Consider the following 26,184-nt stretch of genomic DNA (forward strand, 5'->3'; position numbering starts at 1 on the left):
CCTACCTCATGTCAGGCCCTGTGCTTATCTCACACATTGCTTTCCACTATTCTGAGAAGTGGGAAGTATAATTCCTATTTTACAGAAAAGGGACCTGAGGTTTGGAGAGTTAAGACCCTTGGTCAAGGTCACAGAGCTAATAATTGCCTGAACAGCATACACCCCTGGGCCTCCTGGACTTCACAGCCCAGACACTAACCCTCAACCTGTCCTGCTTCCTGGCTTCCCTGCTTATACCTCACTTTGGCATCCAGGAAGCCTTCCCTGACTGCCCCAGCTCTGGGCTCCCCAGTTCAGTCCCTGTCCACCTGCTCTGTGTTTACAGATGATCGGCACCGAGTGAAACTCCACCCGATGCTGGGAGATCCCAATGCCGACTACATTAATGCCAACTATATAGACGTGAGTGCCTTGCCCTGTCATTTCTGCAGACCTGGCCCTGCCCATTCCAGGCTCACTGTCCAGGCCGGACAGAAATCCGGCAGGGAATAAATGGGAATTCAAATGACTGACTTCTGAGTGCCCCTACCTCCTGCATTCAGTGCCAGCGAACTCAGAGGAAGGGGAGGACAGGGCAGGTGGCTCCTTCAGAAAGGTTTACTGCAGGCTGGAGTTGGCCTGAGAGGTGGGGGGTCGAGGAAAGAGGCAGACAGCTAGGCCTAGAGGTGAGGAAGGTCCCCTCTCAGTCAGAGGCCTAGAGATGAGGAAGGGGGGATTCTCATGATGCATGTGCACCTGAAGAGGTAGGCAGGGCTGGATTGTGAAGGCCTCGAATGGCAGGCTCAGAAGTTGGGGCTTTTTCCTAGGAGCACCAGGGATTGTTAAAATGTTTTGACTGTGATCAGAGTGGTACTTTGAGAATAATAACGTACATTTATTGAGCATGTACCGTGTGCCAAGCACTGTCTAAGCACTTTATACCCAATATCTCATTTATATAATCCCCACAACCACCCTAACAAGGTAGTCAGCACTGTGACCTCACTTTACAGGTGAGGAAACTGGGGATCAGGGAGGTGAAGCTTCTTGTCCCAGTCACTCAGATAGTGAGTGGTAAAGAAAGGACTCTAACCTCAGCCTATCTGTCGCCAAAGCCTTTGCTGCCAACCACTAGGCTATTCTGCCACCCACCACAGCAGCTAGACCTGGCTGGATTGGAAGGAGGGGCCAGAGACAGGGCAGGCAGCCAGGAGGCCTAGGCTTGAATGTCAAAGAGGTGATGAGTCTGCTCCCTAGGTGTGGGTGAGACAGGATAGGGCCCAGGGACCCTGGTCAGACTCCCTCAATCCCTGCAGCACACCAAGGGTGGTAAAGCATCATTTAACCATTTATAAAATATATTTTGAGCACTTCCTATGTGCCAGACATTGTGTTGGGTGCCAGGGATACAGATGTGAACAAGACAGATACAGCCCCTGCTTTCCTTGGACATATATATTCTAGTGGGCAAGACAGATAAACATGAATACAAATAAGACAATTTCAGATTAGATGAGGAAGCACAGGCCAGAAGAGAGGAATGACTTTCCCAGTGTCCCACAGCAGTTAGTAGCAGAGCCAGGGCTGGCATGGCAGGCTGCATGGAGGAAGCAGGGTATGAGCTGGCTCTGGAGGCTGGAGAGGAGAGGGAAGGTCGTCCCAGGTGGAGAGCAGCAAAAGCAGAGTCCTGAGGTACCGAGAGGAGCAAGGCGTGGGTCTGGGAGTGGAGGCAGTCAGGGACTCTGGAGACGGTCTCTACCTCTTCTTGTCCCCCTCCTGGGGCCAGATGTGCCACTCTGTTTCCCAGAATCCCTTGCCTTCTCCCCTACCTATACTGTCCCTTGGCTGGGGTCAGGACTGGGCCTGTGTTGGCCTGGCCTCGCAGACTTGGGCAGTTTTGGTGACAGTGGGCCTCTCCTTGGTCTTGTCAAGGTCCCGGTTGGCTTCTCTTGGGTCCCTGGCAGGGACATGCCACCCCCGCACACTCTGATCCAGCCCCACCCAGCCCGGCCCGCCCGTCTCTGCTCTGCCTGCCCTGCTCGCATCGCCCATCTGGCCCCTCCTGTACTCCTTCCACCTCCATCTGCATCTGGCCTAATATCTGTCTCTTTTGCTTTGTACTGTTCCCTCACTGGAATCATTAAGATTCGGATAAACCGTGAAGTAAGTATCTCTCTCCCCTTCTCCTCCTCCTCCTCCTCCTCCTCCTCTTCCTCCTCTTCCTCCTCCTGTCTGTCTGACTAGCTGTATCTCAGACTCTCTCATAGTCTCTGGCTGTCTCTCTCAGTCTCTGTCCTCCTTCCCCTCTACTTGTGTGCCCAGCACATTTCAGCAGCCTGGCCAGGGGCCACCCGGGCTGAAGACTCGACAGTGTTTCTATTGTAAGCAGCTTCCTCCCATCCTTCGCTGCCTTGAGAGGGGCAGCAGCATTGCCGGTGCCAGCCTGTTCTGCACTGGTCACCGCTGTCTGTCACCTTGGTGCCCCAGCTTCACCTAGTGAGTCCTCCCTAGTTGCACCTTCTGCCGGACCCTTGGGGGGATGGAGTGGAGAAGCTGCCCTGAGGGCCCTGACTGCTGCCTAGGGGTCAAGGTCTTTGGACAGTACCAGGTCAGTCCCCCTAAAACTATTTTTCCTAGGGTTTAAATTCCTTCGTGATCAATTTGCTTGAAACTCAACCCCAACAACTTTGCCCTCACTTCAGTCCTAATTTGAATTTGGGGGGGTAGTTTGGGAATTCTGTTTTTAAAACCTGCGTCACTTTTTGACCTTTTAAGAATTAAAAAAGCACCCTCATTTATCTAGTGATCCTCTGATTGGATTTTTAATACATATACATTATTTTCATAGTACTTGATGACTGATGAAATTATTTGCTATTTTGGGGGTGTCATTTCCATTTTATCTCCCTTTTCTCTTAAAAATATATTTCTTGCCTTTTGAGATGCTCAAACATTGTTCATTATCAGACTTCCAGACAACACAGCGATGACGGCTCATATATAAAGTGAAAGGCCCTTGCAGTTGCATCTGCCACAGATGACGGGTTATCCCAGATGTGCCCCTTATCTGGAGTACAGTGAACAGTTGATTTGCCAAGTTCTCACATATAAAGGGCATATTAGACCACCAAATGTAGAGGGTCTGCTCAGTCCTAGCACCCCCTAGAAGATGCTAAATACAGGTCATTATACTTCTTACATCTCAGTTTGCACACTATAACCCACTCACTCTTCAATCCAACCCACTTGGTACATTGTTGTCAGATGTTTAAGAAATATCCTTAGAGGGCTGACCTAATGCGTCTTCAAATGCCAATTAACAGCAGTGTCATTAAAGGAGCACCTGCTATGTGCCAGGCACCTTGGACACCTCATTTCATCTTTCCCATGCTCTGTGTGTTAGGGATCCTACTGACCTGCATTTGACAGGTTGAGAAAATTGGGGCTTAGAAAAGTTAAGTGACACGCTCAGGGCCACACATTCTTTAAAGAGCAGAACTGGGTGACAAATCCAGCTTTATCCCTCAGCCTTTATACTGAACTGTGTTTCTCACCCTTTGGGGAGCTCTGGGCGTCTGCCTATAGTGCAGGTGCTCAGTCTCCTAGCTCCACCTAATCAACCCAGTGAAGGCCATGCCCAGTGGCTTACACCTGTATCCAACACTTTAGGAAGCCAAGGTGGGAGCAACGCTTAAGGTCAGGAGTTCGAGACCAGCCTGGGGGAACATAACGAGACCCTGTCTCTGAAATAAAAAAAATTAGCTGGTGTGGTGGCTCATGCCTGTAGTCCTGGCTACTTGGGAGGCTGAGGTGGGAGAATTGCTTGAGCCTAGGAGTTTGAGGCTGCAGTGAGCTAGGATCACAGTACTCCTGGGTGACAGAATAAGACCCTGTTTCTTTTAAAAAAAAAAAAAGTCCAGCAAGGACTCAACAAGCTCCAAAACTGGCTGATGCTTCCTGGAGTGTGAGGACCAGTGCTCTCTGATACTGGTCTCTAAAGTGGGTGTGTGAAAGATGATGTACTTATTTTCCTTTAAAATCTGACTATTTTAAATGTCTGTTTGTATTCTCTTTGTAGTATAATTGTGCAGTAACACATATTTTACAAGTTAATATACAGATGTTGAGGATTATCTGCTGAAAAACTTGTTTCAAATAGGGTTGTATAACAATTGTGTGACCGTTGTGTCATACTTTCTCCAAAAAGAATAGGACATCAGAGTGAACCAGAAGCGTTTATAATAGAGTTGGATTTTAGGCCACCTGGTCCTTGGGCAAACTGATCATTTTTAACTGAGTTTCATTCCTTGTTACTTACAGACTAGCTTTTGAGTGCTGGCACTGTGCTGGGTCCTGGGGTGGGTCAGACCAGGCCCCTGCTCCCATGTGGGCTGTAAGGCAAACTGGTTTTTGGAGGGAGAGCCAGTTCCTAGCTTTACTGACGCTGGGGTAGGAGGAACCCACTGGCAGTATCTTTAATGGCCTCCCCTTCCTTCACCTCTGCCTTTCTCTCTGAATCCCCATTACCCAGTGGCTTGGAGCCACAGCAGGAGGGAATTAGGCTAGACCTGGAAAGGTTCCCAGTGGAGAGGTCTGAGAGTCTCCGGGAGGCTTTTTGTTATTAGTAACTTTGACTGTGTTTCGGTCTTTTTCATGGGAACAATAAGTGGCATACGCCAGAATCTCTGAATGTCTTGCTGTTTATCCTCCTATTATAGAGGAGGGCAGAGGCTTAGGGGGTGGAGAGCCTGGCTCCTCAGCATATGTTTTGAGGCCTACCTAGGAACTGGATGGAGATGCCCAATCCCAGACCCCACCCCAGACCTTCTAAATCTGAATCTGCCTTTTAACAAGATCCCGGGAGATTTATGTGCACATGAAAGGCTGAGAAGCACCTTTTAGCACACAGCTACTCCTTGGCAGAGCTCCAGGACTCAGAGTCTTCACCCCTAGAGTAAATCACCTTCAGACATCTTTAGGGATACCGTTTAAGCTTTAAAATAGTAGTAGTAGTAATAATAGCTGCTATTGCTGAAGCCCTGACTTTGGCTTGACACGGTGCCAGGCATTTAACATATGTTACTTTATTTACTCCTCACAACAACTCTAGGAGATAGACACTATAATTATCCCATTCTATAGAGGTGAAAATGAAGGCCCGAGATAAGTGAAGGGTTTTTGCCTAAGGGCGCACAAGCTAGCAAGAGGTTGAGTTGGGATTTGAACCCTACAGTCTGGCCCCTGGCTCTTTGGGCCTGGAAAGCCCACGGGCCCAGAGGATTGCTGGGAACTATGGCAAGGGTATGAACTTGTGGCAGGGCCCAAGCTTGATGATTTTCTCTGCCCCAGCCCTGCAGTGCTTCTTCCCCTTTTCTCCTAGCCCGCATAGATACGCCCCCTTTGTGGTGGGACCTTGTGGGTGCCCATAGCCCTGGGGTGGCATGTAGAGTTGCTGATTCCTCTCCCTGGCCTGAGGGCTCCAGGGAGGGGATGGAGGTTAAAGTAGCTCTTGGTCTTTCTTGTGGGAAGTAGTACAGTTTAAGTGCTTAGCACAGTATTTGACCACAGCAGGGTCTCCAAAAAGCACTTCCTTCTCATTATTATTATTGATATTAAAGATTTTAAAATTTTATCTTGGGGCCATGAGTGACCCCTGTGCTCATATGCTCCCAACCTGAAGTCTTCATCTAGGCCTCCCAAGCTCTGAGTGACTGAGGGAAGGGGAGGGGGTACTCTCCATGCTGGTTGCTCAGAACGGGGCTAGGATAGCTGACAAGTTCTGGTTACCGCACCTTTGGGGTCTGGGTTGATTAGAGTTTCTGGGACTCTGGGAACAGGACAGAGTTATCCTGGACTTTGTCTCCAAGCAACAGTGTGGCTGCGAGCAGATAACCATCCCCACGTTATGGATGGGGAGCCCTATAGGCCCATATTGGAGTCATGTCCTCCTTAGGGTCATACAGCAAAGGTAGGATTCAACCCAAGACCCTTCACTTGGAACTGTACTTCCTTCCCTTCCAGTGGGGTCTGGGAGGACAACGTTACCCTGCTCAGGAGGTCCTGGGGATGAGGGTGGGCCATTTCTGTGGTGGGATGGGGTATGCTGCTTCTGGGGGGACAAGGGAAAAGTGGTCTGAGGAAGTGGGGGGCTGTCTAACCACGCCCTCTTCTTCTGTTCCAGGGTTATCATAGGTCAAACCACTTCATAGCCACTCAAGGTATCTGGGCCCCCTGCTCATGTGCACTTCCTGTGTGCCTGCCGGTGTGCTGGAATGCCCCTGCCTGCCTTCCTGCCTCCCCTGCAGATGCTTGGCTCCCTGTCAGCCTCCCCTTCTGTCTCTCTGTCTGTTTGTTTGTCTGCTCCCCGTTCTAGCTGAGTCTCTTGGAATCTGGCCATCCGCCTTTGTCCCCTTTGTATTTGTGTCTCCCCAATGCGATCGGTTCATCCACAGCTCCCTGGTCCACATGTCTGTCTCCAGGGTGGTGCATGGAAAGGGCTGCCAGGCTCAGTCCCATTGGGGTGGGTCTGGGGACTGCCTGCATTCATCTGGCTGTGCCTTTTGCCCCAGCTGTCCATCTGTCCATCCCTCCTGGAGGCTCGTGCCATTGCCTGAGGCTCTGGCCCTCCTCCTGGGGCCCACTCAGGATGACTAGGCTCTTCAGCCAGGTCCTCTCCTGATCCGACCCACCCCAGGGCCCTGCAGGCATGAGTTGGCTATTGGTGGGGTGTGTGGGGGGTGAGCACAAAGCCTCCTCCAGGGCTCAGGGAACCTTCTGGCCTGTATGGTGGTGCTGGATGGCAGGGTATGCTGGCCCTGGGTGGAGACCTTGCCTTAGGGATAGGCGCCCTCTGCACCTTCAGGGCCAAAGCCCGAGATGGTCTATGACTTCTGGCGCATGGTGTGGCAGGAGCACTGTTCCAGCATCGTCATGATCACCAAGCTGGTCGAGGTGGGCAGGGTAAGCGGGGCTGTAGGGTGAGCTGGAGGCCTGGCGGGCCGGGGGCAGAGGAGAGCCCACTGAGTCCCGTCCTGTGGGGCCTGCAGGTGAAATGCTCACGGTACTGGCCGGAAGACTCAGACATGTACGGGGACATCAAGATTACGCTGGTGAAGACGGAGACGCTAGCTGAGTATGTGGTGCGCACCTTTGCCCTGGAGCGGGTGAGTCTGCCTTTTACCTGTTCCCCGCAGAGGGTGCCTAAGGGGTGAGACAGAGTTAATCCCCGTTTGCCCCAGCCCAGGGAGCAGGAGGGTGAGGAGGGCACCACTGCTGTTCCCAGCAAGGAAACTACTTGGTCACTGTTTGCTGGAAGGATAGGAAGGTAACTGTCTTTGCTGGTGACTCCAGGAGGAAGTTGAGACAATGAAGGTATTGGCTCCTGCTCTGTGCCGAGCCTGTTACACATAATGTTTTAGTCCTGGAAAGCTATGCGCAGTTAGGTGTTTACTGTTAGCCCATTTTACAAATAAGGAAAGTGAGGCTCAGACTGGTTATATCGCACATAAGAGGCCACATAGGGACTGGCCAGCACATCCTGTCCACAGTGCTGTTGATCTTCCCTGTGCAGTCCTCAGAGGAAAGACAGTATTCACCCTTTAAACTAAGACCCAGGGAATCAAAATGATCTATGTTTATACAACAACCTGGTGGCAGAGGTGGGTGTTTAGTGGCATAGGTTTAGGTGTGAGGCATACCCCTGTCCAAGTCCTACATGTTATCTGTCTGACCTTGGGAAAGTGGTTTCTCCTCTTTGAGCTTTAGTTTTCTCACTTGTGCAGTGGGACATTAGTACCGACCTTACCAACACATTTACCATTGGGATTCATTGAGATCCTGCAATGAGGTGCTCACCACAGTGCCTGCATACAGCAAGTGTCTAATTAAGATGCCAGTGACACTGACTCCTACTACTGTTGTTTCCCCAGAGAGGCTACTCTGCCCGGCACGAGGTTCGCCAGTTTCACTTCACGGCATGGCCAGAGCATGGTGTCCCCTACCATGCCACGGGGCTGCTGGCTTTCATCCGGCGTGTGAAGGCCTCCACCCCACCTGACGCTGGGCCCATTGTCATCCACTGCAGGTAGGAGTGCTGGGAGTTGCAAGGAGAAGAGGGGTCTGTGGAGAGTTGGGCTTGGAGAAGGGTTGGCTCGGGGCCCATAAGATGGACAGATCTGGGCTTATCTTGCTTAGAGACAGATGGACAGGTTGACCCCCAAAGGACTCTTTGCCCTTTGAGCTTTGGCACTGGTGTTGGCATCCTCATGTGCCCCTCAGGACCTGTGGAGCCCCTTGACCTAGGTTCTGAGGAGGTCCTGGAGACATGGACAGAGCCTAGGAGCTGGCAAGGCACAGGAGCTACGGAGCTTGCTTGCACTCAGCAGGCGTTTGTTGCACACCTGATGCATGCTAGGATTGACTTAGGGCTGGGAAGGACTTCTCATTACCAGACACCATTGGCCTTGTTCACCCGCTAGCTTCACACCCTGTGCAGACCCTGATGGGCTTGTGTGACCCTGACTGCCCTTCCTCTTTCTCTGCTTCCTCCCTGGCTCCAAATCTTCCTCTTGCTTCTCAAGTAGAGGCCTAACACCCTAGCCTGGCCTTGTGCTCTGTCTCCTCCTGTAGAGCCTAACCTCCAACGCTCATGACTCTGGCATGTCCCGTGGGTCCACAAGTTCATGGCCTCTATGTCTTGTCCCAGCCTCTCTGTTGGATTCTTATCAGCTCCCCAAATGCTACATGGCAGACTCGTTCTTCCTGCTCTACCACCCAAACCAATTTCTCTTTCATTTCTTTATGCTATCTTTTTATGTTATTTTATTTTTTTGCTTATAAATAGCAGAATTTTAGTTCTTACATTTCTGGAGGCTGGGAAATCAAGGTGCTGGCACATTTTCTGTCTTTTAAAAATAAAACTTTTTGATATGTGATGCACTTAAAGCAAAGTCACAAATAATAATTGGATGTATCACTTTATGAATTTTCACAAACTGAACACACCTGTGAAATAACCAGCCCTCCCGAGATCAAGAAACATTATCTAGTCGGGTACAGTGGCTTACACTTGTAATCCCAACATTTTGGGAGGCCAAGGCGGGAGGATTACTTGAGCCCAGGAGTTTGAGACTTGCCTGGGCAACATAGACTCTGTCTCCACAAAAAAAAAAAAAAAAAAAAAAATTACCCAGATGTGGTGGTACATGCCTATAGTCCCAGCTACTCGGGAGCCTCAGGTAGGAGGATTTCTTGAGCCTAAGAGTTCGAGGCTTCAGTGAGCTATGATCCTACCACTGTACTCTAGCCTGGGCAACATAGTGAAACTCTATCTCTATAATAATAATAATAATACAAATTAGTCTGACATGGTGGCACACGCGTGTAGTCCCAGCTACTTGGGAGCCTTAGGTAGGAGGATTCCTTGAACCCAGGAGTTTTGAGGCTGCAGTGAATTATGATCATGCCACTGCACTCCAGCCTGGGCAATAGAGTGAGACCTTGTCTTTCTTTTTTTTAAAAAAAGAGAAACAGAACCTGAACAGTACCCAGAAGCCTCCTTGAGCCTGATTCTGGTCTTTATGTCCTGCTCCCCACCCCAGAGTGACCATTATTGTGACCTCTAAACTGTAGATGTTATGCATGTTTGTGGATTTTGTATACATGGAGCCGCACAGCATGTTCTCTTCGGTGTCTGACGTCTTTCCCTTGACCTTATGTTTGTAAGATTCATCCATGCTGGATCATATTCCATGAGGTAAATAAATGACAATGTATTGTTGATTCTGCTGTTGATTGTCATTTGGGTGGTTTCCAGTTCTGGGCTATTATGAATAGTGCTGCTAAGGACATTTGATTGTGTGTCTCCTGGCCAAGAAACGTATTCTTTTCTGTGAGGTGTGTACGTAGGAGTAGAATTGTTTTCTACGTGAATATTCAGCCTCAGGCGATGTTGCCAAATAGTCTTCCAAGGTGGTTGTGCTAATTTAAGTCCCGCCAGCGTATGGTATACCCATTTGGGTATATCCTCGCCAGCATGTGGGTGCCATCGTTTTCAAACTGAAATCTTGGTGTCATCTTTAGTTGCTCCCCTTCCCCCTCTGCACAACCTAGTATGAGCACGAGGATCACAGAGATGAGCCCAGCTCCCAGTCGGATTAGGGAGGCAGCAACATATACTATGGTCATATAGCAGAAGAGCGTTTTAAGAAAATCTCGCCCAAATTACTCTGGAAGCTCCAAAGAATGACATCTGCCTAGAAGGATTAGGGATACTTGTGAGTACGTGAATAAGTATGAGTGTGTGGGGTTTTGAAGGATGTGCAGGAGGTTTGGTGATATCCAGGATTAAAGAACATTCTTGGGTTAACTGAGTGACCAGTCTCACCTCTCCAGTCTCCCAGCCCTTTCCCCTCCTCTCTTTCCCTTGAGCCCACCCAAACTCTGTCCTCTATCACATTTCACCAGGTCTCTTCCATCCAGCAGCCTGACTCCTCCTTGCTGGGGGAAGAAAGATTATGTCTCTATGTCCCTGTCCTCTGTGTGGTGGCAGATATGTCCAGTGCCTAGTCGCCTAGTCTTCCTCCTCTCTTCTCCTCCCTAGTCCCGGGCTCCCTCTCCAAGGTCCTGATGTAGCCTGGGGCCTCTCTCTCCCCAGCGTGGGCACTGGCCGCACAGGCTGCTATATCGTCCTGGATGTGATGCTGGACATGGCAGAGTGTGAGGGCGTCGTGGACATTTACAACTGCGTGAAGACCCTCTGCTCCCGGCGTGTCAACATGATCCAGACTGAGGTGTGGGGACCAGCCCTGTCCCCACCACTCCCTCTAGAACCGGGGTCTCTCGTGAAGGAGCTCAGAGCTGGTAGAGCGTGTCCACGGGATGTCCTGTGGCTCTTCCCTTCCCTGGGATCATCCCTGAATGTGGGCTGCCAGCCTCGTGGGGTCTTGCTAGTCTCAGCTCCACCGTGTTCTGTTAGGTGAGGTCAGACAACGAGTTTTGTAGTTAAGGCGCGCCTGGGATTGCATTCTTACTAGATATGTGACCTCGGGCTGTCCCCTTGCCTCTCAGAGCATCTCATAGAGTTGATATAGGGATGAACTATCAGATAAGGGAGCATATCTGTTTCAAGGCTGTTTCAAGCTGGCTGGGTCCTGCCTTGTAGTAACCCACATGGTTGGGTTCTGCCTTAGAGCAGCTGCCTCAACCTAGAGCAAGCTTATTCCTCCTCCCCATCAGATCTCCAGCATCTAGGCCCCTCCTCATTCTCAAATGCTTGTTTCCTGTTCCAGGAGCAGTACATCTTCATCCATGATGCAATCCTGGAGGCCTGCCTATGTGGGGAGACCACTATCCCTGTCAGTGAGTTCAAGGCCACCTACAAGGAGATGATTCGCATTGATCCTCAGAGTAACTCCTCCCAGCTGCGAGAAGAGTTTCAGGTGAGAGGTGTTTGTGTGTGTGTGTGTGTGTGTGTTTGTGTTTTGGGAGATGCTCAGTACTGCAGGAGCCATTGAGAGCCAGGCAGGGACCAGACTGAGAATACAAGGGATAGAGTTGGGCTACTAGGAAGGACTTTGAGATAGTGGAGGAGGTGGTGTAACAAAGTGATTGAGAGCACAGGCTTTAGGCCAGGCGCAGTGGCTCACACCTGTAATCCCAGAACTTTGGGAGGCAGAGGCAGGAGGATTGCTTGAGCCCAGGAGTTTGAGGCCAGCCTGGGCAACATAGTGAGATCTTGTCTCAAAAAAATAAAAAATTAAAAAAAGCACTCAGGCTTTGAAGTCAGATAAATCTGGGTTCAAGTCCTGGGTTTCTTATTAAAGAGTTATGTTAGCTGGATGCGGTGGCTCACGTCTGTAATCCCAGCACTTTGGGAGCAGAGGCAAGAGGATTACCTGAGCTCAGGGTTTGAGACCAGCCTGAGCAACATGGTAAGACCTCGTCTCTACAATAAATCAAAAAATTAGCCAGACATGGCGACACATGCCTGTTGTTCCAGCTACTTGGAAGGCCAAGGTGGAAGGATCACCAGAGCCCAGCAGGTCAAGGCTGCAGTGGCTGTGAGTGTGCCACTGCACTCCAGTCTGTGTGACAGAGTGAGATTCCAACTTAAAAAAAAAAAAGAGTTATGAGTGTCCTTGAACAAGTCACTTTATCTCTCTGGGCCTCAGTTTTGTTACTCAGATAAGAAAGAAGACAGTCAACGTTTTCCTTGCTGTGTTTGTGCTCTTTGGGATTCTTTTTTTTGAAAGTGCGAAAAGTCCAGCTCTTGTAACTGAAAAGCCTGTGGATGGGGCAGCTGCAGTTGTGGCCGCATCTGGGGTCCCAAATGATGATGCTGGAGTCTGGTCTCTGTGCACTCCAAGGACCACTCTCCTGTTTGGTGCATCATTCTCAGACCCGCACCCCAGCAGTGCCACATCATCTCCATTGTTAGAAGACTCTTACTTTGTCTCCCCCACAGCCCCATGATGTAGGCATATTACTTTCCCATATTACAGGTGAGGAAACTGAGGCCGAGAGATATAGTAGCTTGTCTGAGGTTATGTGGGTAGTGAGGAGGCAGAAACTAGTCTCCAGAGCTCTGCCCGGGCCCTGCATGGCCTGGAGAGGGGGAGCTTGGTCCCTGCCCTCTCTCGCTTCTCTCTGGGCCTCAGTTTCTTCATCCCTAAAATGAGGTTGGTAGTCCAGCGCAACCTCTTTCATAGGGGTGTGAGGTGGCCCAGCAAGCCCTGCATATGATTCTCCATCCCCGTACCCCTCTCCTTATAGACGCTGAACTCGGTCACCCCACCGCTGGACGTGGAGGAGTGCAGTATCGCCCTTCTGCCCCGGAACCGCGACAAGAACCGCAGCATGGATGTCCTGCCACCTGACCGCTGCCTGCCCTTCCTCATCTCCACTGATGGGGACCCCAACAACTACATCAATGCTGCTCTGACTGATGTGAGAGTGTGGGGTGGGCTCTCGGACTTCCCCTCCCAACAGCATCGGGGAAGGGTCAGGATCCCAGCTAAGGGCTCTGGTGGGGGGACCCTCTGCCCATTTTGGGGAACAGGCCTGTGAAGTGACCCTCCTACCCTCAGTGATCTTCCACTCAGCGTATTCAAACCAGTGCCCCTTTCAAGTATTATTCTCTACTTGAGTGGGGGAAGGGTCTAGATTGTGGAGTTCAGGCAGGGCTGTCTCCAGGATCGGACCCAGTAGAATCTGGGGTAGGATGAATGATTCTGGGGGCTTTGGCAGGGGAGGCCTCAAGAGTTTGGGGTTGGGCCTTGAGACCTGATGTCTAGAGTCAGAGGAGCTTGTCCTGGGAGATGGAGCTGGTGCCTGGAATGGTGACTTCCTCCTTCGGCCCATCCTGGCTGTGGTCTCAGGGCTCAGGAGCCATTTAGAAGTCTCCTGCCCTGCTCCTGGCTCAGGGACCTCTGCCTCCTTTACTGGGTGTTGCAAGCAGAGCAGGAGGTGGGTGCTGGGGTTTTAGGGGCCTGGTGAAGATGCCACCATCTGAGGTGGGAAGGGTTTGTATTACCCCTGTTCCTCTCCCACTCTGGAAACAGCTGAGATACAGAGGCAGGAGACAGACAGGTGAGATCAAAATGTCACAGATGGAGCTGGAGGTAGTGCTTTGGATATGTGGCCGAGTGGGCAGGCAACCTCTTCGCCCTGTTAGGCTAACTAGCCCTCGTGGATACAGTGGTACAGCCATCGGACACCCCTCCCCATCAGGGACAAAACTTTGAATGTGGTGGGGAGTAGGAGCAGTTAGAATGCATGCATTCTGAGGGTATCCTGGCCCGGAAAAAGAGAGAAAGGAGCTGAGCTGAGCAACCTCGCCCATGGGGGCAGTGAGTGAAGGACGGTTGAGGAAGGTGTGTCACTGCTGGTTGTCCTTCCATGTGGAAATGAGAGAAGGGAGCTTCTTCCACTGCAGGCAAGAGGGAGTTGGGCCTTTTGTAGCCAAGTTCCTGGTCGAGAGCCCCTTGGCAGGACAGTGCAGGGAATGGGTTCCTCTACAAAGGATGAGCTGCCATGGGCTTTCTGGTATGTGAGCAGAAGACAAGAGGGGAGGGGCAGCCCTAGTCACTGAAGGGAGAGGCATGAAGGGGCCCATCAACTACCATCACTCAGTCTGGTGGAGGAATGCGTATGCGTGTGTGCCCACATGTTGGCCTGGGGACATCTGGCCTGCTGAGGGGTTGGGGGTTCTGGAGAAGTGACATGTGGTGCTGGGAAGGCTGTTGAACTAAACATAGTGACCTTCCTCCCAGCCCCTTCCTTGGTCTCCAGAGTTCCCATCTGCACATGGAGGCCTGAAAAGGAGCCTCTCCAAGGGCACTGAGTCTCTGGGCTGGGGCCCCCTGGTCCTTGTGGGAGTGGGCCTGTCAGGTGAAGACAGCCCTGCCGCTTGCTGGGGTCCTATATGCCTCTGACGCCTAACCACAGCCTCGAGGGTCCTGTGGGCTCAGGAACTGGGAGACCCTGATTCTCAGATGGCCTTGAACTCATGGTAAGGGGCCTGCAGGGTCATTTGGGCGGTCAGGTCTGCAGGGAGCCCCATTAGACACCCAAACTGAGTTTTGGCATCTGACTGGGCCTGGCCTCGAAGAACAGGTGCTCAGTGAGCCTGCAGAGAGTCCTGGGGAGGGGAGCCCAGGCTGGAGAGGGCCCCTCGCTTTTCTGCATTGCCCCCTGCAGGATTACAAAGGGCAGGTAGGGATTTGGTCAGGGCCTGAGTCAGGGTCAAGGCCAGAAGACAGACAGGGGTCAGGGTCCTGGGGTTGTAGGAGAACTCAGGAGAGGGAGGGGACATGGCACAGGTGCTGGGGAAGGTCACCAGGGAGACCTGGAGCTGGAGCTCTGATGGGAGAAAGTTGGTACCAGCTCACCCTGCAGGATGAGGGTGAGAGTAGGGAGCAGAGTCAGAGCCTGTTACTGCCTGGGCTGCCTGGGGCCCTAGACCCTTGGTCTATGGAGCTGGAAGGGACCTAGAGATTTATTTATTTGAAATATTTATTGGGCCCCTACAATGTGCTGGGCACGGGCCATACCCTGACATTTCGACCCTCCTGACCCTTGCATTTAGGGAGTGGGGTGGGATAGTCAGTAAATAAATACACAATGAAATGTCATGCTCAAATTTCTATAATAACAACAATAACAACAGCAACAAAACCCAACCAGGCTGAAGTGTTGAATGTGAATTGTGTGTGTGTGTGTAGATAGTTTTGATGAGGTGGCACGGGAAGGCTTCTTTGAGGGGGTGATGGTGAAGCCAAGACCAGAAAGAAGTGAGGGAGAGAGCCATGCAAACGCTTGGGAAATTTGGTTTCGGCAGCAGAAATAACAGATGCAAAAGCTCTGAGGCAGGGAGCCAGCTTGATCAGCCTGTATGTGCCACGCCCAGGCTCCCCATGCTGTACCTTTGGAAATCTTTTGCTGTTTAGTTTCTGAGGGTCATGGACTTGAATACTAGAGGTCTGAGCCCTAGCCTGTCAGCTGAGGCCTCCGTGTGCTGGCCAGCCTCTGAAATGGGCCACTGGAGACAGCCTTGTCCTGTGGGGCATGAGTGTCTGGCTTGGGGCGGGCAGAGGTTGGCAGAGGCTTGGCCATGTCAGAGGCTGTGCACAGGGCCCTGCTGAGTCTTGGTTTCCCTGCAGAGCTACACGCGGAGCGCGGCCTTCATCGTGACCCTGCACCCGCTGCAGAGCACCACGCCCGACTTCTGGCGGCTGGTCTACGACTATGGGTGCACCTCCATCGTCATGCTCAACCAGCTGAACCAGTCCAACTCTGCCTGGGTGAGGCCCCGTGGGCCAGGCCGCTGGCCGCCTGCTGCCTAGGGCCTCAGTGTGTTCCACGGCACAGTCTCCAGTGCCAAGGGTTGGGTCCCAGCTCTGCCCCCTATTTATTGTGTGACCTTAGACAAGTCACACTCCCTTCCAGAACCTTGGTTCCTCATCTGTAAAACGAGGGTGTCAGACCGGAAAAAACTAAAAACTGCTCTTTACTGAGCTCCTGATCTGAGCCAGGGACTCAGCTTTGCACTTATGATCTTATCTATGATCTATAGGGACCTTGGGGTGAAGGCTTCAGGTAAGAAAGTTGAGAAAATTAAGACCCAAGATGTCATGCCTTCTCCAGGGTCACATGGCTGGGAAGCGGCAGAGCCACACTCCCATCCTGGCTTGCCTCATTCCAAAGCTGCTGCCTTTTCAGTCATTTGACTAATTGCCTATCTGGGGGCCTTCGAGGTAGAGTAAAGTTCAAGCCTCTTACTTTCTGACTATTTGACCTGGGGCAAGTTCATTTATCTCTTGGAGCCTCAGTTTCCTTCTCTGTAAGATGGACACCACAACAGGACCTGTTCCCATGGAGTTATTGTGAGGATCACGTGAGGTGTGCATAGGCTGCTTAGCACCATGCCGAGCCTGGCACGCAGTGGGCGCTCAGTATACAGCAGAGACCAAGATGAGGGTGACAGTTGCTTCTGAGATTGGGCCAGATGCTGGCTCAGTTCTCAGCTGGGGGCAGCCCCTCTGTCTCCCGCATTTCTTTTGGAGCTCCCAAGAAGTACAGATGCCCAGCCTCTAGCCATGCCTGAGCTGGGCCCTAGGTCTCTGCTGGGCCTGGGGCCTAGGAAGGTCTGCTGTAAAATGAGCACAACAGCCTCCTAACGGCTGCCTGGAGAAGACTTGGTTAAATGTGCTCTTTATGAGTCAGGCCCTTGATGTAAGTGACCCAAGACCAGGGTACCAGGCCCTAGCTCCTACGTGGGCCCTAGAGCAAATCTTGGTTATAGCAGGAACTGCCCTCGCCAAGGTAGATGGAAGACCTCAGAGGGAGGCTCCCACATGGCATTCACTGGTCACTGATGTGCTCATCCATTCAACCAGCTCTTCCCATGGACTGCTCCCTGCCAGGCCCTGCAGTGGGCAGTGAGGAGACAGAAAGAGAAGACACAGCTCAGCTCATTTCAGATCCCATGGTCCAGGAGGAAGCGGATACAAAACTGGACGGGGACAGCACAGAGGGAAGAGGGCTATCACAGACCTGACACAGGGACACAGAGAAGCATGAGGGATAATGTGTCAGAGAGGGCTTCCTGGAGGAGGTGGTATCTGAGCTGAGATGTGTGGGAAGGGTAGAATTAACTGGGAGGAAGATTGATCCATGGAGAGGGAACAGCATGTGCAAAGTTCTGAATGTAAGAGGTTGCCAGGACCCCAGGCAAAAAGAGGAAGGTAGTAGCATCCTTTCCTTGTGGGGCTGTGGTCAGAGGGGGAAGCAGATGAAGCATAATATCTTTTGGGTGGTGCTTGGAGGCCATTTTGCAGATGAAGAAACTACGGCCCAGAGAAAGGAGTATTTTCTGGGCTCCCGGCAGAGCTGAGACTAGAAGCTGAGGCTCTGGGCTAAGCAGCCTGGAGGTCTCGTGTACATGTGCGTGTGTGGGGTGTGCGTGTGTGCGGGGTGTGGGGGTTGTGCTGCCTCTGTTCCCTCCACTGTCTGGAGTCTGGGAGGGGTTTGTATTTAGGACCCTGACTCCCTGGAGGGGTCCTGGAGCAGGAGTGGGGATACTGAGCTATGTTGCCACATCAGGGACACCCCACCTCTGTGAGCTGGTTCTGAGGGGCAGAGGCAGTGAGAAAGAAGGTGGGGGGTGTTCTGGGGTGGATGGGGGTGATGCAGGCCTATTTCTGGAAGCAGTCTTCTGCAGGTGTGTGTGAGCGTGTTAAGGTGTAGATTTGTAGCCGCTAGCAGTGGGCGTCAGTGCGCTGTCTGTAAAGGATTTGTCTCGGTGGGTCTGAACGTGTCAGTGCAGAATGTGTTGTGTCAGGTGGGCGCTGCAGCCTGATTAGGTGAGTGGTGGTGAGTGGGGCATGCTAGAGGCGAGTCTGGAGTGATTGGATGGGCCAGGCGTGTGGGAGGCACAAGACATGTGTGGACCCCTGGCAGTGGGTGTGGCTGTGGGTAAGCCCCAGCTGGGCTCTGCTCAGCTCTCCTTTCTCCATGCCCATGCCCCAGCCCTGCCTGCAGTACTGGCCAGAGCCAGGTCGGCAGCAGTATGGCCTCATGGAGGTGGAGTTTGTGTCAGGCACTGTGGATGAAGACTTGGTGGCACGGGTCTTCAGAGTACAGAACATCTCTCGGGTGAGTGGTCTGGGGAGCCCCAGGGTGAGAACCTGGGTGATGGCCGGGGCAGCCTTTAATGGCCCCCTTGAGGTCATCCAGCCCAGTGACTCCAGTGCTCATGTCCCTCGGCTGGCTGCCGGTGCCTCCAGCTGCAGGAGGGGCATCTGCTGGTACGGCACTTCCAGTTCCTGCGCTGGTCCGCATACCGGGATACACCTGACTCCAGGAAGGCCTTCCTGCACCTGCTGGCCGAAGTGGACAAGTGGCAGGCGGAAAGCGGGGATGGGCGCACCATTGTGCACTGCCTGTGAGTGCCTGCCTTGTGGGAGGGTGGGTGAAGGGGCGAGGGGCTGGGTCCAGTGTGAGAGCAGGCAGCAAGGCTGGCACCAAATCCTCTGGGCTCCCAGATAACTGTGGCCTGGACTCTGGAGTCTCCCCTGGAGGAGCCTAGTTTCCAGGGTATAGATTCAGCTCTGACCAACTGCCCAGTTGTTCTGTGTTATGTTTGACTTTGCCGATTTAATTCAAGAGAATCCTTTGTCAGATTTTTTTACTCCATGCGATTGTAGTACACTTTTAATACCTATGGAATTTCAGTCTTTGTTCATGCATGCACATGCATGAATATACACAATGTTTTATTTTATTTTATTTTATTTTTTTTGAGTTGGAATCTCACTCCATCGCCCATGCTCGTGTGCAGTGGCATTATCACGGCCATCCCGGCATTGACCTGCTGGGCTCTGGCAATCCTTCCGCCTCAGCCTTCCAAGTAGCTGGAACTACAGGCGTGCGCTACTACACCCGGCTAACTTTTGATTTATTGTAGAGACGAGGCCTCACCAAGTTGCCCGGGCTGGTCTTGAACCTGTGGGTTCAGGCAATCTACTCACCTGGGCCTCCCAAAGTGCTGGGATTACAGGCTTGAGCCACTGAGTGGCCTGCAGCGTTTTAAATTCATTAATTCATATATGCATGACACTATTCATAAATTCTTGCTTTCACTCAGGTGCAGTCACTCCTTTGCTCCCCCATTTCCATGCTTTTGGCACTTGCTGCGCCTTCCCAGTGCCAGACTGGGCACACTGGAAGCTGGGGTGGGAAGCTGTGTCAGTCCGGGTCTGGCCCTCAGGGCTTTGGTTCTGGTGAGAGAGACCCCTTGAGAAGGGGGCTGAGGGTCTAGTCAGTCTCCCATCCTTCAGGCAGCACCCCACACGTGGGAGTCACAGGGAGCAGAGGGAGAGGCAGGGAGGCGGTGGGAGGCTCTCTGTGGGTGGCTGCAGGACCACTTGGCAGGTGTGTTTGAGCCTGTGTGTCTGCTGCGCTGCCGGGTGGTGACTGGTCTTCAGTACTTATTTTCTGTCTTGCTCTCTGGGTATTTACTTGCTGCTTGACTGCCCTTCTCTGTCACTGTCTTTGTTTCTCAATGCCTCGGTGTCCTTCTTTCAGAATCTGCAGTCTGTTTCTCCTTGGGGCTATGTCTTCTGAGGTGCCATAGGCCTTTGGATGTGGGCCTTAGCCTGGGGTCCTCAAACTTTTGCTCTTGCTGCTCTCCTCTAGGCATTCTGTCCCTCCTTTCTGGGCTCCCCAGTTCCACCCCTCTCCTCTGGGTCCTCTGCCCCTCCCTCCTGCGTTCCCTAGCTCTACCCCCCACCACTAGGCCTCCTGCCCCTCCTTTCTGGATTCCCTGGCCCCGCCCCTCACCCTCGGGCCCTTTGCGCCCCCTCTTCTGGGTTCCCTAGCCATGCCCTTGCCTTTGGGCTCTGATTGCACCCTACCCTTTTTGGTTCCCTGGCCCCTCCTCCCTTCACCTTTGGGTTCCCAGGCGCTGCTCCCTACCTTTGGCTCTAGTCACCACCTCCCCCCAAACCTTTTGTGTGTCTCATTTAGAAATGGGGGCGGTCGCAGCGGTACCTTCTGCGCCTGCGCCACGGTTCTTGAGATGATCCGCTGCCACAACCTGGTGGACGTTTTCTTTGCTGCCAAAACGCTTCGGAACTACAAGCCCAATATGGTGGAGACCATGGTGAGGGGCTGTGTCCCTGTGCCCAGCCACTTCCACCTCCCTACCCTTGCCTGGCCAGATTCCTCAGAAGCCACTCTCCCATGTCTGGTCTCCACCGTTGCGCCTTGGTTCCAGTCTTGTGGTGTCACAACGTTGCCCCCATTCACCCTTTCCTCACAAGGGTGGGCTAGGACTCATGCCTACCCCTCCCCTTTCCAGCCCCCCAGCACAAAGGCCGGCTCAGGCTCATGGTTCCTCTCTCCCTCTCTGCAGGATCAGTACCACTTTTGCTACGATGTGGCCCTGGAGTACCTGGAGGGGCTGGAGTCAAGATAGCGGGCCCTGGCTTGGGGCACCCACCGCACACTCAGGGCCAGACCCACCATCCCGGACTGGCGAGGAGGAGGATCTGTCCCTCCAGCTCTACCCAACCACAGCTGCCACGGGGAAAGCACTGGAGTGGACGCTGGGCCATCTTGGTCCCTCTTCCACTGTGGGCAGGACCTTTCACCATGTCCCATGGGCAGGCTGTGGGCCAAGGGGGAGCTTAGCAAGACTGCAGCCCCAGCCGACCTCCATAAGGTCCTGCAGGCCTGTGCTGAGAGGCCTGGCACTGCCTGGCTGAGCAACGGGCTCAGGACAGCCAGCCCTGGGGACCCAGGCCGAGCCCCTTGACTCCATCCAGCCTTTGGCAGAGATGAGTGAGGGCCTGTAGCGAGCATGGCCGGCAAGGCTTCTACCTAGCTGGGCCCCCTCTGCACATGGCCAGAGGGTGCAGCAGGGCATGACATCTCCCCGAGGGCCCTAGAGAGGCTGGGCTCTGTCCTGAAATGCCAGTGGGACTCATTGACTGTCCTCCTCAGGGGACCTGCAGCGCCTTCCCCTGCCCTATTGCCCCCTGCAGCCCCTGGCATATTTTGCCCCCATCCCTCTCCACTTCTGCTTTCCTGACACGTGCTCTGAGCTTTCCTGAACCAGGATCTGCCCATTCCCACCATGCCCCATGTGGGACTCCTTCCCCACCTGGCCTAGTGTCGCAGAATGAAGTCATCTCAGCCCTCTCTTCCTGTAAGCTTCAGACTTCACTGGCTTGTCCTGCTCAGCTTGGGCCAGTGACAGTCCGCAAGGCTGAGTCACAGTCCCTGGGGTTGAGGTCCCTGTGGCTCCTGGTCAAGTTGCCCACTGGGGAGGGAGCAGTGCTAGCTTAGGGCTGGTCACAACCCCTAGAGTTCTGAGGAAGAGGGGTTATTTTGGGATGGAGGATCAGTGCTTTTTTGTTTCTTTTGTTATTTTTGGGAGGGGTGGGTGGGAAGGTCTCTTTAAAACAGGGCAGGCCACACCCCCATTCCGTGCCTCGATTTCCCCATCTGTAAACTGTAGATATGACTACTGACCTACCTCGCAGGGGGCTGTGGGGAGGCATAAGCTGATGTTTGTAAAGCGCTTTGTAAATAAACGTGCTCTCTGAATGCCACGGAGCCGCCCTGTGTGTGTCTGACCAGCCTGACTGGGGCCTGCCCACCTGCCCAACCTCCTGGTGCAGTGGGAGGGCACTGTGCTGGGGGTCAGAGGCCTGTGTTCTGGTCTGGCCTTGGTTTTTTCATCTGTAAAATGGTGGGAGTGTAGACCAGGGCATCGTTCAGGTTACTTCCAATTACTGCCTTCACCCAGGCCTCTGAAGCACTTCCTCAGGCAGTGGGCCTCATCTTGAGACTCCCGAGGGCTGCAGAACTGCCTCTCATCCCACCCAGGACTGGGATCAGGTTCAGCTCCTTCTGGGCCAGCAGGAGAGGCTCAGGGTTTGGTGGCAGGCAGATGGGCCCCACCAACTGCGAGACCTTGGATGAGTCAGCTGCCCTCTCTGGGCCTCAGATTCTTATCTGTAAACTGGGGAGAGTTCTGTTAGGATCAGATGAGATAGTGATAAGGTGCCTTACATGGTGCCTGGTGTGCTGAAAGGGCTCAGTTTACAGGACAGAGAAGACACAGCCCTGCTGGGGTTGATGTCCAGCTGCCTGAGCCCAGCCCAGGCCTAGATCCTAGCTTTATCATGGGGCGGAGAGGAAGGAGGAACAAGTTGGCTGATAGGGACCCGAGTCACTCCTGGCTGTCACACACTTGCTGTGTGACCTTGGACAAGATAGTGCCTGTTTCTGGGCCCCAGTTTCTTCATAGGAAAAGCGGCTCTATGATGCACTGATTCTATTCATATACAAACTGACTTTCTGTGTCTCAGTTTTTCCATTGACCAAAGGATAGAATCCATTCTAATGACCAGACAATTCAGCATCTTTTCATCTGAGCTAAAAATTAGTTGGATAGTTAGGATCCCACTTGGCTAAGGCAAAGACTGACCTCTCATCCTCATTTGGAGCTGACCTCTGAGCCTTACCTGGTGGGCCACAAATGTGTCACAGATACTGGCTAAACAATAAAGTCTGACTTGTTTTAACCAATAGAATGAGGCAGAAGTGACGGTGTGTAAGTTCTGGATGCCAGGCCTCACAAAGCATTGCAGTTTTTGCTTTTGCCCTCCTGGAGTTCTGCCACATGAGGGAGCTGTCTAGGACATGAACGAGAACCAGAGCAGCCATGAATCAGTCAATACCAACTGCCAAACCTGTGATTGAGGCTGTCTTGGACTTTCCAGCTTAGCTGACCTGTCAGGTGAGTATAGCCATGTAATTAAGCTTAGAAGAAACTATCCAACCAGCCCCTAGAACTGGGAGAGATGGTAGATTGTTCTTTCTTTTAAGCCAGTAGGTTTTGGAATCATTTGTTACATACCAAAAGCTGACTGCTACATACATGTGCTAAGCACTGTGGATGCAACTCTACTCTTCTCACTGCTGGGTGTTTAGCTCCTCAAGGGCAGGGAGTGTTTCTATGTCATCTTGTATCCATTGTCCAGCAAAGGATTGGTCTTGGCGCTAGTGCTCTGGCAATGCTGGTGAGAGGGAGGGAAGGGAGGAGGGGCCTGGGCATGCCTGACCAACCAGTGGCCTTGTAGGGTTGCTGGTCAGGCAGGCTGTGTATTAGGGGGAGCACCAGCTCTCGCACCTATAGGCCAAAGCTCCACCCAGCTCTATACCCCACCAGTCAGTGACCTCACACAGTCGCCTGGCCACCTGCAACAGGCATAACTTAACCTACTTGCAGTATCGGTTGTGAGTTCTAGAGGGGAAATATTTTTAAATTCCCACTTCTGGAGGACTTACACTGCTTGATTTCTTTTTTTGAGTCAGAGTCTCTGTCACCCAAGCTGGAGTATAGTGACATGCTCACGGCCACCGCAGCCTTGACCTGCTGGGCTCAGGCTATCCTTCCACCCCAGCCTTCCAAGTAGCTAGAACTACAGGTGCATGCTACCACACCCGGCTTATTTTTTTATTTATTGTAGAGACGAAGTCTCACCAAGTTGCCAGGCTGGTCTTGAACCCCTGAGCTCAGGCAATTCTCTTGCCTTGGCCTCCCAAAGTGCTGAGATTACAGGCTTGAGCCATTGTGCCCAGTCTTGAGAACAAGCATATTTTAAAAGAGCAAGCATAGTCCTGGTGTCATAATTGGTTCTCCATAAAGGATATCTCCTACTGTAATACCCCAGGCCCTGGGTAATAAAAATGATGATCGTTATCTTTTGTTTAGTATCTTACTGGGTTGTAGTCTGTGTTAGTTTAGCGATACTGTAAAGGAATACCGGAGACTAGGTAGCTTATGAAGAAAGAGGTTTATTTGGCTCATGGTTCTATAAGCTACACAAAAGGCATGGCACCAGTAACTGCTTCTGGGGAGGCCCCAGGAGGCTCACAATCATAGTGGAAGGCAAAGGGAGGAGTAGGCATGTCAGATGGTGAGAGAGAGAGAGCAAGAGAGAGGAGGTGCCAGGCTCTTCTTGACAATCAGATCTCATGGTAACTAATAGAGCAAAAACTCATTACCACAAGGTTGACACCAAGTCATTCATGAGAGATGACCCATGACCCAAACACCTCCCAGTAGGCCCCACCTTCAACACTGGGGATCACATTTCAACACGAGATTTGGCGGGGAAGCCATCCAAACCATGTACATAGCCTTACATCCTTTATCTCTTACTTAATCCATACAATAACTCTTCCAAGTGGGGCTCACTATCCCTTCACTTTAGAAGTGAACACATGGAGGCTTGGGGTAGTGACCTATGTCACCCAAAGTCACTTGGTCATTATATATATCAGAACCAGGACTTGAACCCACGTTTAGGCTGACTCCAACACCTGGACCTTCAACTGCTCTGCTCTGTGGCCTGTCGGGGTGGGGTCAAAAGCCTGAGGTTCCCCTCAACGCAACACCACATGGGAAATTTGAAGCTGTGCACTGATTTCTGAATGCTGTGAAAAGTGTGGTAGAGGTAGCCTTTTGGACAAAGTGGCCCAGAGCACAGGAAGATGGATGGTCCAGCATGGCTCTGTCCAGGGCCTCGGGCCGAGCAGGTGTGAGTAGAAACTTCCACCCACCCGGGCCCCCGCAAATAGGATTTCTACAGGCACAGACTGGCCAGCTGCCTGTTACTGCCGGGAGCAAAATGGTTTCTTTATGCTATAATAAATCTGGCTGGAGGAGCCAGCCAAAGCAATGATTACTTCTCATGACCTCTCTGCTGGCCTCTGATTGGAACATGTTGTATGTCCCTGGCATCCAGGAGATGGAGCTGTGACTTTGATGGATGCTGTGGCTACTTGTAAGACCCTCATGAGAGCAGGGCCTGGCCATTCTCCATCCCTGGGCTCCACAGACCTCCTCCCACTGACCTCTGATGGGCTAGAACTTAATGAGCTTTGGCCTTGACATCCCATGACCAAGGGCAGTGCAGAAATAATGGTGTTGCTGCAGAGACAGGATCAATAGGCTCAAGCTGGGCAGAGGCCTGTTGCGGAGGACGGGAGCCTGGATGGGGGTGTGAGAAAGCAAAGCCTTGTTTGGCACTTTGATATGTGGGGCATATTGCTGAGGGCTCTATGTGGATTGTTGTATGTCTATGTAGTCAGGTACTATGATCACCCCATTTTACAGATGAGGAGTCTGAGGCTCAGAGAGCTTGAGCAACTGCCCAAGGTCAGAGAGCCAACGAGTGTGACACAGATGGCAGCAACCAGAGCGATCCTTTGAAAAACATGGACCAAACCCCACCACTGGCTGACTCAGACTCTCCAGTGCCTTCCTGTTGTTCTGTGCATGAGAGCCACACCCCTGGCTGTGACCTCCGGGCTGCCTGATCTGGCTTTACCCTCTCTGACTGTGTCCCTCCCACACACTCCCACACACTCTGGCCTCCCCTCTCCTCCCATCACTCCCAGCTCCTTGCCTGGATACCAGGAAGGAGCCAACCGTGTGGAGACTGGCAAAGGGTGTCCTGGCCCAGCTCATATGTCCCCTTCTTGAGAGGCCTTCCCTGAATGCCCTGAGTGGCCCCTCATCCTCGTTCCTCTAAGGACCTGCCCTGTGTCTTCCTCACGGCTTTCTTAGCAGGTGATGAGCTTGCTCATTCATTGGGTGTTTGTGCACTGTGTCCTCCACCAGACTATGAGCAGTGAGGGGCCAGGGCCATGTGGCTCTTGTCCCGTGTCCCCCTGCACTGAGCCCAGTGCCTGGCCAGAAATGCAATGAGTATTTGTTGAATGAATGAAAGTTGCAGAACTGGGACTCGAACTTAGGTCTGTCTGGCTCCAAAGCCCATGCCCTAAGCACATCTTTTTGGTCTTTCAGATGGCTCAGTGCTATGAGGCCAGGTTCTAATACTGGCTTGGCCACCACCATGCTGTGTGACTTTGAGCAAACATCTGCCCCCTCTGGAGCTCAGCCTCCTGATCTGTCCAGGGAGGAGGTGGGACTAGGTGCTCCCTAGGAGCCCATTCTAAGTAGGGTAGTGTTGGGCTCAGCATGCGCCCGTGACAGTGGGGCTGATGTGGTGCCCAGGCCCAGTGGTCCCCAGACCACTGGCCTAAGCTCTGCTTTTTGAGCCTGGTGAAATCTTGGGCATGTCCTGAGCTTTGGACTGATGGGCCTGTGTATCTACCTTCGTAGGT

At 52.5% G+C, this 26,184-nt stretch overlaps 1 protein-coding gene across 1 annotated transcript in view; it reads left to right on the top strand.

Moving 5' to 3' along the window:
* Nucleotides 1–21,594, top strand: part of PTPRU (protein tyrosine phosphatase, receptor type U) — an 88,271-nt gene extending 66,677 nt beyond the window's left edge. Inside the window, exons 19-31 of the mRNA XM_021710282.1 lie at nucleotides 326–402; nucleotides 6,161–6,197; nucleotides 6,842–6,930; nucleotides 7,026–7,142; nucleotides 7,908–8,062; nucleotides 10,634–10,769; nucleotides 11,268–11,417; nucleotides 12,751–12,924; nucleotides 15,639–15,779; nucleotides 18,007–18,132; nucleotides 18,264–18,421; nucleotides 20,005–20,140; nucleotides 20,393–21,594. Coding sequence (XP_021565957.1) covers nucleotides 326–402; nucleotides 6,161–6,197; nucleotides 6,842–6,930; nucleotides 7,026–7,142; nucleotides 7,908–8,062; nucleotides 10,634–10,769; nucleotides 11,268–11,417; nucleotides 12,751–12,924; nucleotides 15,639–15,779; nucleotides 18,007–18,132; nucleotides 18,264–18,421; nucleotides 20,005–20,140; nucleotides 20,393–20,455 — 1,559 coding nt within the window. The 3' untranslated portion in view covers nucleotides 20,456–21,594. The remainder of the gene's footprint in view (nucleotides 1–325; nucleotides 403–6,160; nucleotides 6,198–6,841; nucleotides 6,931–7,025; nucleotides 7,143–7,907; nucleotides 8,063–10,633; nucleotides 10,770–11,267; nucleotides 11,418–12,750; nucleotides 12,925–15,638; nucleotides 15,780–18,006; nucleotides 18,133–18,263; nucleotides 18,422–20,004; nucleotides 20,141–20,392) is intronic.
* The last annotated feature ends 4,590 nt before the right edge of the window (nucleotides 21,595–26,184 follow it).

Source organism: Carlito syrichta, unplaced genomic scaffold (assembly GCF_000164805.1).
Source record: "Carlito syrichta isolate Samal-C Ts95f unplaced genomic scaffold, Tarsius_syrichta-2.0.1 Scaffold288366, whole genome shotgun sequence".
In the NCBI taxonomy this organism is placed as follows: domain Eukaryota; kingdom Metazoa; phylum Chordata; class Mammalia; order Primates; family Tarsiidae; genus Carlito; species Carlito syrichta.